The sequence below is a fragment of the Eublepharis macularius genome, chromosome 5 (genome assembly GCF_028583425.1).
Source record: "Eublepharis macularius isolate TG4126 chromosome 5, MPM_Emac_v1.0, whole genome shotgun sequence".
In the NCBI taxonomy this organism is placed as follows: Eukaryota; Metazoa; Chordata; class Lepidosauria; order Squamata; family Eublepharidae; genus Eublepharis; species Eublepharis macularius.
In genome coordinates this window covers 69,222,039-69,234,038 of record NC_072794.1, presented here as the reverse complement: position 1 = coordinate 69,234,038, position 12,000 = coordinate 69,222,039, and the positions used below count along the sequence as shown (strand labels likewise).

Sequence of the window (12,000 nt, the reverse complement as noted above, 5' to 3'; positions counted from 1 at the left end):
AATGGACTTAAATGGAAGAGCCAGGAAAAAAAGAGAGGAGAAGAGACAGGAGATTATGGAGAAAATAAAAGCCAAAGAAATACAACTAAAGAAAAGACCAGGGAAAAAGAAAATATACCAGGATATTAAAATCCTTCAAGAGCAGTTGACGGCAATGAATAATAAAGAACTGGAATGGAATCTTAAGAGAATGAACCAAAAGTCGTTTGAAGGTGCAAATAAACCTGGGAAATATTTGGCGTGGCAATTGAAGAAGAGAAAGGAGAAGAAGACAATAAATAAAATATGTGAGGATAATAAAGTATATCTGGAACAGACGGCTATTAGTAGAGCCTTTTACAAATTTTATGCTAAACTGTACAACAAAAAAGAAGTGAATAAAGACTAAATAGCGACGTATTTGGGGAAAATGAAGCTCCCAGTAATTTCGGAAGGATGGAGATACAAACTGAATAGTGAAGTAACGGAGGAAGAGATAAGGAAGGCAATACAGTCAACAAATCTGGGAAAGGCGCCAGGACCTGATGGACTTACAGCCAAATTTTACAAGGTAATGGTCAATGAACTGGTGCCATTCCTAAAAGAAGTAATCAATGGTGTTTTGAGGGATCAAAGGATTCCAGATACTTGGAGTGAAGCTAACATATCATTGATTCCCAAAGAAGGACAAGATTTGACTAATGTTAAAAATTACAGACCTATTTTGTTACTCAATAATGACTATAAATTTTTTGCGAAGATATTGGCGGAAAGAGTAAAGGGATGGCTATCCGAAGTTATTGAGGAGGAACAAGCTGGTTTTTTACCAAACAGACAAATCAAAGACAATTTAAGGACAGTTATAAATGCTATTGAATACTATGATAAGCGTTGTGACAAGGAGGTTGGTTTCTTCTTTGTGGACGCTGAAAAAGCATTTGATAATTTGAACTGGGATTTTATGTTTGCCACTATGGAACAGCTACAAATGGGGGAAAGATTCATAAGAGCAGTGAAAGAAATCTACAGAGACCAGAGTGCAGCAATTGTGGTGAATGACGAGGTGACTAAGAAACTGACTATAGGTAAAGGTACAAGACAAGGTTGCCCGTTGTCTCCACTGTTGTTTATTTTGGTCTTGGAAATATTGATGATACAGATTCGAGAAGATAATGCAATCCGTGGAATAAAAATAAAAGACTTTTCCTACAAGGTCAGAGCATTTGCGGATGATATAATGTTAATTGTGGAAGATCCAATTGAGAACATGCCAAAGGTAATAGAGAAAATTGAGGAATTTGGAGATCTGGCAGGATTCTATGTAAATAAAAAGAAGTCAAAGATATTATGTAAAAATATGACCAAACAAAAACAACAGTTACTAACAGAAATAACAGACTGTGAAGTAACAAGTAAGGTGAAATATTTGGGAATTGAACTGACTGCAAAGAATATAGATCTATTCAAGAATAATTATGAGAAATTGTGGACTCAGATAGAGCAAGATTTGATTAAATGGAATAGATTGAATTTGTCATGGTTGGGAAGAATTGCAGTAGTTAAGATGAATGTGCTGCCAAGAGTGATGTTTTTGCTACAAACAATACCAATTATTCGGGTCTCTAAGCAGTTTGAAAAATGGCAGAGGAAAATATCGGACTTTGTTTGGGCAGGCAAGAAGCCTCGAGTGAAAATGAAAGTATTACAGGACGCAAAAGAGAGAGGTGGAATGCAACTGCCCAATCTAAGACTTTACTACGATGCAATCTGTTTGGTGTGGTTGAAAGACTGGATGATGTTGAAAAACCGCAAATTACTGGCCTTAGAGGGATATAAAAAAATATTTGGATGGCATGCATATCTGTGGTATGACAAAGTAAAAGCAGACTCTATGTTTTTACACCATTACATTCGGAGAAGCCTCTTCACAATTTGGAAGAAGTATAGAGATTACCTACTGGAAGGAATTCCCTCCTGGGTGGTTCCTTATGAAGTAATAGATCCGAGAACTGTCGATAATGAACAACAGTGTTTAACGTATAAGGAGATAACACGAATAGAATTTTCTAAACTAAGAATAAAGACGCAAGATGAGTTGTCTCCAAGTTACGACTGGTTTCAATATAGACAGATTAGAGATCTTTATAACTCGGACTGTGTGAAAGGAGGGGTAAGAATGGAGAATTCGGAATTAGAGGAGGTAATTCTACAAGAGGATAAAAAGGAAATCTCTAAGACTTATAAAGTGTTGTTAAAATGGTACACAGAAGATGAGACAGTTAAAGTGCAAATGGTGAAGTGGGCTATAAACTTTAATAAAGAAATAACAATGGAGGCGTGGGAATACTTGTGGAAAAATACGTTGAAGATCACGACATGCACTAATATTAAAGAGAACGTCTACAAAATGATTTATCGTTGGTATTTGACACCAAAGAAAATTGCGTTAGGGAATCTGAACGTGTCTAATAAATGCTGGAAATGTAAAAAGCATGAAGGATCTTTGTACCACATTTGGTGGACCTGTGAGGTAGCTAGGCAGTACTGGGGGGAAATAATAAGAGTGATAAGTGAGATTTTACAATTTCAAGTTAATAAGAACCCAGAACTCCTGCTACTGAACTTGGGAATGGAGGATATTCCAGCACAACACAGGACATTGTTATTTTACATGACAGCAGCGGCTAGACTTTTCTATGCGCAAAAGTGGAAAGTACAAGAAGTGCCAACTATCGAGGACTGGATTTACAAATTGCTGTACATGGTGGAAATGGACAAAATGACAAGGAAACTGAGAGACCTTGATCCAGGACAGTTCAACATGGATTGGGAAAAGTTGAAGCAATATTTGGTGAAAAAATGGGAGGTGGGAGGAGAACTGTGGCAGTTTGAAAATTACTGAAATACAACAAAAGAAGAGGGAAGTGACTTTACCGAGGGGAGGAGAGTTACACGAGAAATTCTAAGCAAATATTTTATTTGACTACTATACATAGTATTAAGTAAATAGAGGTGTTATTATAAGAATTATAAGGATAGAAACTAACTAATTTTATTTCTGGCAGATAATTGTATAATGGAGAAATTATATAACTAAGATAGAATGAATATAAGACAGAAGGAAGTAAAGAGTAACATATAGAGTACAAGTTAAATTGATTGACTTATAGCGAATGTATACAATGCTTATAGAAGTACTTAAAGTTATGTAGAATAAGGGACAAATTGTTTGTCCCATACTGACGAGACAAGAATGAATAAGATAGAATATAGCGTACAAAAATTAGACAAATGATTGTTATTATTAAAGAATATATGCCAGGAATGTAATACTTAGTTGATAAGTTAAGTGGGAAAGGGAATAGAGATAGCACTATGTTATAATAGAGAAGCTTAGAAGAGAGTGAAAGTATATGTTTAATAGAATAAAATAAGTTTGAAATGAGTAGGGGGAAAAATGGATAAGGGGTTGGAAAACTGTTGGAAGTCAACAAAAGGGGGGAGGGAGGGGGTTAGAATTGGAATATTTAAAGGAAATTGATTGTAATGGATATTATAGTGATTTCTAATCCAATAAAAAATTTAAAAAAAAAGAAAGAAATTGTCAGCCAATGCAGTAAATATGGTATTAAGTTCAAACAGTTAATCCTTGTCAACTGTTTAGCCACTGCATTCTGCACTGATTGTACCTCCTCTGTGGTCTTCAAAGGCAGCCTCACAGAGAACATGTAACAGTAGTCCACTTTTGTGGTTTCATATCATGGCTAGGTCAACTGAGTAAAAAAGGGAATGATTTTGGTCCCATTCGAAGTGGGAAAAAGTCACTTTTGCCATGAAATTTTCCTATTTTTTCAGCAGAAGGACTGGATCCAACAGAATGCCCAAGCCGCACCATCCAAGGTGTACAGCATAACTCTCTCCGGAATTTTATCTTTCCTACTAGCATCACCTCAGTCTCACCAGGATTAAGATTTAGCATGTTCTTCCTCAGCCTCTTGACTATAGCTTCCAGATGCTGTCATAACACAGAGGTGGCTCCTTTATCTCCTTCTGAAGACTTGTTCAGTGTGATATATAGCTGGGTGTAATCAGCACAGTGATGGTACTCCAAGCTTTGGGCAGTCATTGCCACATAGATGGCAACAACACTTTCTTGCCTCCCTCTTCCACTGCAGCCCAAAATGTCTCCCAGTTCCATTCATGGAAATGCTACAAAGATGCCTTGGCACCATTACAGGTCAGGTTGCCAACTCTAGGTTAGGAAATTCCTGGAGTTTGTGAGGGATGGAGCCTAAGGAAAGCATAGTTTGGGGGAGGAGAGGAACCTTGGTAAGGTATAATGTCAGAGTCCACACTCCAAAGCAACCATTTTAATATAAGTTTTTAAATCTGTTTTTAAAGTTGACTATTAATTTATTGTGTTTTAATTATGATGTGAGCCACCCTGAGCCCATTCATGGGGAGGGCGGGATATAAGTCACATAAATTAAATAAAAATAAATAAACCATGTGTTCCAAGAAAGTTGATCTCTGTAGTCTAGGGATCAGTCATAATTCCAGGAGAATTTGGCAACCCTAATTACAAGGGATTCTGGGTACATCTCACATGGGACTCTGCACAGTATCACACTGTGCAGTGTGCCAGGTTCTGCATTAAGATGATTTTGTGAAAATGGGATCTTCAACTGACCTAAGCCTTGGCATGTTATCATGAGTGCCACCCAGAGCCTTCTTTATCTTGAGTGGTCTTTCTAATCCTGTCTTCAAAACGTGTTGTATTCTTTTTCATTCCACATACTCTACTAGTGTTCATTTTTCACATCCATTCCGAAGAAACAAGAGAAATGCTGTACTGTGCACATTGCATGCTAGTGAGCGGCAAATTTGCCTCCACTTTTTGGAGAGATGAAGAGTACGATGCAATGACACCACTGCCTTGTTTTTCTGTAGCCTATATGGAGAAGATGGAGCTGGGCTGGGCTGGGCTGGGAGGGAGCCTTCTGCACTTTTTATAGGTAGTGGAGAGCAATAAGCAATGGAGCCACTGGTCCATAGCATGGAGCTGAGGTGGAGTTGCACAGATAAGAGCAGTAACAAGGTCACTTGCTTTCCTTGGTAAGAAAGATACTTGCACTGAGGCTTTGGAAAGATTTTTAAATTTGTCTATGTCACACTTTTAATTAATAAAGTGCAGCCCACATATACCCAATATTTTTGCTTCATGTTTTTATTTCCCCTGGTGGGGATAGGCAAACTGCTTTTATTTCTTACCAAGATTTAAGTAAAACTTAAAAACATTAATCTTAACATTTTAAAAAATAACTACAACTAGCTGGAGTATTGAGCTATGATGAATACTTTCACCTTTTTAAAATAATACAGGAAGCCAGATGGGAAGGTGGAAAACAAGCATATTAAAAAAGAATAAAATGGTGACTAGGCTGAGAAACTGTTTCAGTTTTATACAACAGACATAATTGAAGTAAAAAGGTAACAACCCATTACTTAAGCACTAAGTGCCAACCAATTAGGCCACTGCAATGGTGTTTATCAATCAGATACAGACTGTGTTGGGTAGTTAAAGATCTGTTGTAAAGATGAATTACACTTAATGACCAGCCTAAATCTGAAAGATTAAACCATTTGGGATCATTGGAATAGCTTACTTTCTAAACGAGCTGTAAATAGGTCAGTTCATTCTTTGAGGAAAGACCAGAGGGGCATATAGCAGAGCTATCCAAATGTTCAAATCTGTTTGAATGTCTTTTATTACCTGTAATAGTTGCAAATTAGCTGGAGTATTTGAATGATAAACTCAAATAACAAGAACAGCAATGAATTCTAACTAAACCAGTTACTTCAAACATTATACTGCAGGTGAGTGCAGTATACCTTCCAGTGCGAAACTTGCAACTCAAAACTTGTTCATAAATTAGTTTTTAGCATATTGTTGCGAAACCAAAAGATAAATGCTCTATTTACCTTTAGGTAGTTGCCAGATCCCCATTACAATGAATAAGGTTAGTGGTGTGCATCCTATCATACAGTTCCTCTGATGGGATGGCATTGTGGGGGGGGGGGACGACTCAGTGGCTGCAGCAGGAGGGGCAGTGGGAGAGTCTCACCCAGCAAAATCCATGGATGATGGGATGTATGCCACTCTAACCAACTGCAATAACAATTGCAGGCTACTTCTGTCATAACATGGGGAAAGATGACAGTGATATTGCCAGGTTAACTCCCTCTGTCCCTATATGCACGTGAGCTTGCATTTCATGCCATCTCCATGAAATCTCAGGCAGACAGATTATTGCAACAATAGTGTGCCTATGTGTGTGAAGAAAAGAGAGTCAGAGAATGGATCCTCATGTACCTTTCTCATTTGAAGGAATATTCCCTGTATTGAGTATAGCTTCCTTAACTGCTCATGCTCTTTGTTATTCTCATTAAGGAATAATGACCTCCTACCAAATTTCATCTGCATATTCAGAATAATTATGGAATGCAACCTAAAGCAAAGTGTATAGTCAAACCTCCTCTTGGAGTATTCTGTTAAATGTGTCTTTAAAAAAAACAGCTTACAACTTCATCACAATGGCAAAGACTCTAGTGAGAAGTGCCAATGGCACAAAATAATCGATTCACATGACAGATGCCATAATAAGAATTTGATGTAGTTTAAAAGAATTAAACAGTTTGAGTTAAAATCTCAAGACTGCAATCTTATGGTGCCCCACAGACGTAATATACTCTAGTGATAGATCATTTTAAAATTTTGGGATTTTATCATGCTCTTGCTGAAAGGCAAAAATATGTTTGGTTTGATACTCTACCTAGACCACTTTAAAAATTGCTGAGGGGGTGTGTATATATGTAAAAGCACAGATGTACATTTTGGCAATTTTCTTTCAGCCAGAAGCTCTACCACATACAAAAAGGCATTCAAATGTATGTGGGTTTATTTTCCTATTTGGAGATTTCCTTCACAATTAATATTTATATTATGTGAAAGCAGAATTAACTGCAGCTTGCTTTGGAAGCCTGAACTCTGGTACCAATTTATCTATATAGTGAGTGACTGTAATTTGGTTGGTTATTGAAAGCGGCTCAGTCATTCTCTCTTTAATGAATGTGATTTATTAGAATGTCTTCTGTGGAATGAGGGTCAACGGGTAGCTCTTTCTAGGATAACAACAATTTAAAAGAGTCAATATAGCTGTGGCAACAGATACTTGTCACACAACTAATCTATGAAGATCCATGTAGCAAAACACATAAAAATGAGCTTGCACGTGTGTATCTTTTGTTCAATTGGGACACACGGGTATAAGTCAGATGTTCATCAAGGTAGGATGCATTCTGTCTACAGGGCATTGCTGTGAATGGAATCTGCATTTCAGTGTTTATCCAACCACCCTTCTCTTGCAAGTAGTCACTTGTTAACAGTTTTTTTATATGCAGCTGGAGCAGAATTGAGGACACTGTCCATAGAGACAACTGTGGTACACAAGAGAACAAAGTGTGAAGACTTCATTCATACTCCACACTATTCAGTCTTTAACAATGGTCTACTAGTTGTTAAAATCCCTTGCACAATGTTATACCAAAGCAGAAGTCTATTATAAAAGACTGAGCAATTAGTATGAATTAATCATTTGTATTTAGTTTTTTTTAATGCTGCCTCTCCAGGAAACTCGCTCAAGGTGGCTCATGAAATAATAATAATAAAAACTTAATACTTCGTTACTTATGTGTACCAGAGCTTCTTTTGTACTGACTGTTTATTTCCAGGACCATTTAGATGTAAGGAAGGTATTTTTATGAAGTTTATCTTCAGTTTTAAAAAAAGTCTTAGCTGTCATGCAAGATTGCCTTTTTAGCCTATCGTATTAAAAATTGCACTGACTTTTCTAACTTCTTTATGACCAATAAAAGGCAAGAGATGCATAAACAGGCTTTCTGAATCCAGATGTGATTGGAATACCAAGCACTGGCTGGTGGGAGCTACTTTCCGAGCTCTGCTACACCATCCCAAAATACATATCCAAAACTATGCCAGGGAAGGCTTTAAAGGGGGCTGTTTGGGGTTTTATTCTTCTTTGATATTCCAAATCTAAATTATATATTTAAGCTGCTTTGGGCCATGGGGAAAGGTGAGGTATAAATGCTTAAATTTTAAAAAAATGAAATCATTAATGAATTGCCTTGCACTGAGAGATTCTGGAAAAACATAATGCCTGGATAAATAAAGGGAAGAGTGGAATAAAAACATATTAAATCAATTCCGTATTTCAAACCATTGCTCATATATATAGTGGTGATTTTGACCTGCATTCCTGATTGTGGAACAAAATCAGAGTGGTTCAAACTGTTTATTTAGTTATATGCCTCAGCCAAACCAGGTCAAAAATGTTGTGCCCTGTTCTCTGTATTATGGATTTTATTTTGCATCTTATTTTAATGTTGCTTGCTTTGGAAGTTGTTTTTAATCTACAAGCGGTATTTGTATAGTTCAGTATTTTGAAAAAAAAATTTAAACTCCTACTGATGTTTGGCTGTCCATGGTATCTACAAGACATCTAAAGAAAAGCCTCTCTAGTTCCATTTACACACCATTCAGCTAGAAATCAGTCCATGGTTCAAATGTCGAAAAGCAGTTTGTGTAATATGGAATCTATTATGACATTCCCATGAAATCAGGCAGTTTGTGACCATCCCTGTGGTCCACATCTTCGAGGAATGGCTTTAATTCAAAGCCTCCATTTCAGTAGTCTTCATTTTTGGAAGAGTAATAATTAAGCCTTATTGTCATGTTTTCCTATTTTGCAGCTGCTGCAGCGGCAGATATGGCATACCATCACATCAGACCTCCAATAGGCTATTCTATTCCCAAACCCGTATCATCATTGCTAATGAGGGGCTGGAATGCATGTCCGGAGGTAAGTTGTCCCACTTAATTTCGTATGCAAAAGTTCTGTTCCATTAACTGTATAGCCCACCACTGATGCAATAAGCTTTCCAGTGGCACAAGGAGACTTCTGTCAACAAAGCACACCTCTTATGTGGGTTGGCAAACCTTACACTGGCAGGCGGCTCTTGGAACTGGAAGAAATTCCCACCGTTAGCAGCCAACCCACAGTTTACAGACAGAGAATACAAAATAAAAATTGCTTGCTTATTTGTTTAGGGCTCAGATTTCTATTTCATGAAGTATAGTTTCTAGTGAATGTGAAAGAGCTGCACTATTGCTTTTAGCCAAGAAACACTTTGTTTCCCAAGAAATCTAAGAGGGAGTGCTTCATCAAATGTAATTAGAACAGCTAACACACCAGTCTTAAACCTACTGCTTTGATGTGTCAACTCTTTCTCATAATGAGGATTAGGAATTCAGTTTAATACACATGCAACAAAGCAGGGGTGGGGGATCACAGATGGTTTTATTAATTTAGAATATCTGGCCCCCGGTGGTTTTTCCAGTCATTGACTTTCTCCAGGGGCAGCAAGTGGACCACCGCAGTGATGTTCCTATAACTCTGTACTAGGCAACTGCTATACTTTGCTGATCACTACTAGACAAATTCTATCTACCTGATACAATAATAACAACATTCCATTCTCCCATGATAACAAGCATTTATTTAAAGAAGGCTTTCCTATTTCACTTCTGGACTTCCTGTTCTATGCATTGGGGCAAATAATATCTGGAAATGTCTCAAATGGTAGTAAGCATGTCTTTTTGGTGTTTACAATGGACATTGATCTTTTATTTCAGGCAATGGTCTGGATGTTATTTTACACCTTTGGAATTTTCAGTTGCAATAGAAAGATATTAGAGTCAGAATCCAGGGGGGCAGAATCTGATATCTAACATTAGTACTTATTAGTCACTCTGAAAAACATTTAGGTTTCCTTGCATGTGAACAATACCTTGCCCTTTATTTTGCATGCTGGAGGGTATAATCCACAGCAGTAGCACTTTTCTGTATCCTCATTTAAACTGTTGGTGGTTTCTTTTTCTACATGCAAGCAAAGATCCAGGTTACTCCACAGGCATACAGTTTTGTTTCTGCTATAGCCTCAGGCTGCTATCCAACCTCCCTCTGAGTGATTTTATGTGAGTAAAAAGTGTTTCAGAATGTCACTGTAAGATAGCTAGCTGGAAGTCATATTTCCATTGCTTTATTGGGATATTAATGTTAATAAATATGACATCATAAAGATATATAAAAAATTCTGTTTGAAAGGAACATTACATTTCAGAACTTGAGAAGGGAATATTCCATCCCCAACAATTACGCACTCTTTTGAAATTATAGCTTTGTGTGGCAGAAAGGAGTCTCAAAAGACATCGTACCTAATAATAATAGCTGTTCCAAGGCAGAATGTGCTGCATTCAAACACTCCAAACATTTCTTGCCCATGCTGTCTTTGAAGAGGCGATGATCTACAAATGAGTTTGCTACATACCCAGGGCCATCATTACAATGGACTCAGGAGTAGACATGGGCACGAACAGAAAAAAAAAATGAACACGGTGTTAGTTGTTCGTTGCCATCCATGAACAACAAACACTGACGAACATGATCCTGTCACGAACATGTTCGTTCTTCGTTGTTCGTGGGGGACAGCAGGCTCTCCTCCAGCCATCAAGATCCCTACCACACCACTCCCAGAAACCCTAGCTGAGCAGGCAGCAGGAAATGTACCAATAATAAATAATAGCTTGGCCCCACAGCCTGGCAGCAGCCCTGGAACCTGAAGGGGTAGATCCCTACCACACCACTCCCAAAAACCTTACCTGAGCAGGCAGCAGGAAAGGTACCAGTAATAAATAATAGCTTGGCCCAGAGCCTGGCAGCAGCCCTGGAACTTGAAGGGGTAGATCCCTATCCCACCACACACAAAGAAAATTCAAGCTCCAATGCACTCTCCCTGTCTCTCTCTCAAAATGCCAACAGCAACTGTCTCTCCCTCACTGTCTGCAAAACCAGAGCTGGGATCCCCCCCTCCCTCCTGCTCTTTGCTTCCTTGTAACAAATTTGGAGCTCCACACTTGAAAGGAAGACCTGCCTATCAAGCTAAATTGAGCTTAGATTGGGGTTTCCAGGGCAACAGCAGGAGTTCAGACAGAGTTCAGGCAGTCCTTGCCTCCGGTTGCCAAGGGAATTGATTGCAGGTGCCAGATTGTCTGGCTTGACGAACAGCAATGAAAAGCAACGAATGAGGCTTGCAACGACCACCTGTTTGTTTAGAATGGGGCCTCACGAACAGCTTGTTTGCGAACAGCTGATTGGGCGGTTTGTGGCTTTTTAAAGTTCATATTGGTGTTCGTGCCCATCTCTACTCAGGAGTGGAATTTTTCTCCAGATCGGGTGGCGATTGATGTGCATAGGGCCGTCAGCTGCCACTTGGGGCCTGGAGATCTCCCAGAATAACAATTAATTGCCAGACCACAGGGATCAGCTCTCCTGGAGAAAGTGGCTGCTTTGGAGGGTGACTTGTATAGTATTATACTATGCTGAAGTTTCTCCCCTCCCCAACCCCTGCCCTCCCCAGGTTCCACCCCCACATCTCCAGGAACTTCTCAACACAGAAACAGCAATCTTACATGTGCATGGTTTTGTTGTACTTTTAAAACATTTGAGAGGGTATTTCATGTTTTCCATTGTGACGTACTACCTGGTTGACTTGTCTAAGCCATCTGTTTTGCTATTTCAGGTCCACTGGTTTTACTTACATAAAACATTTTATTCACATAAGATGTGTATTCATGGTACACTGTTACACATACCATATTGAATATAGTTTAGATAGCAGGGGGTTGATCAGGGCAGGGTCAAATCTTTGGACTTTTACCTAAATGGCCCAGGCTAGCCTGATCTCATCAGAAGCTAAGCAAGGATGGTTCTAGTTACTACTTGGGTGAGAGTCCTTCAAGGAAAACCATGATCACCTCACAGAGGTAGGCAATGGCAAACCACCTCTGAATGTCTCTTGCCTTGAAAACCCTACATAGTTGCC

At 38.6% G+C, this 12,000-nt stretch overlaps 1 protein-coding gene across 1 annotated transcript in view; it reads left to right on the top strand.

The window, feature by feature from the left end:
- TNNI3K (TNNI3 interacting kinase) overlaps positions 1-12,000 on the top strand; it is a 323,247-nt gene that overhangs the window by 241,528 nt on the left and 69,719 nt on the right. Inside the window, exon 21 of the mRNA XM_054979625.1 lies at positions 8,809-8,918. Within this exon, the coding sequence (XP_054835600.1) occupies positions 8,809-8,918 (110 nt within the window). The remainder of the gene's footprint in view (positions 1-8,808; positions 8,919-12,000) is intronic.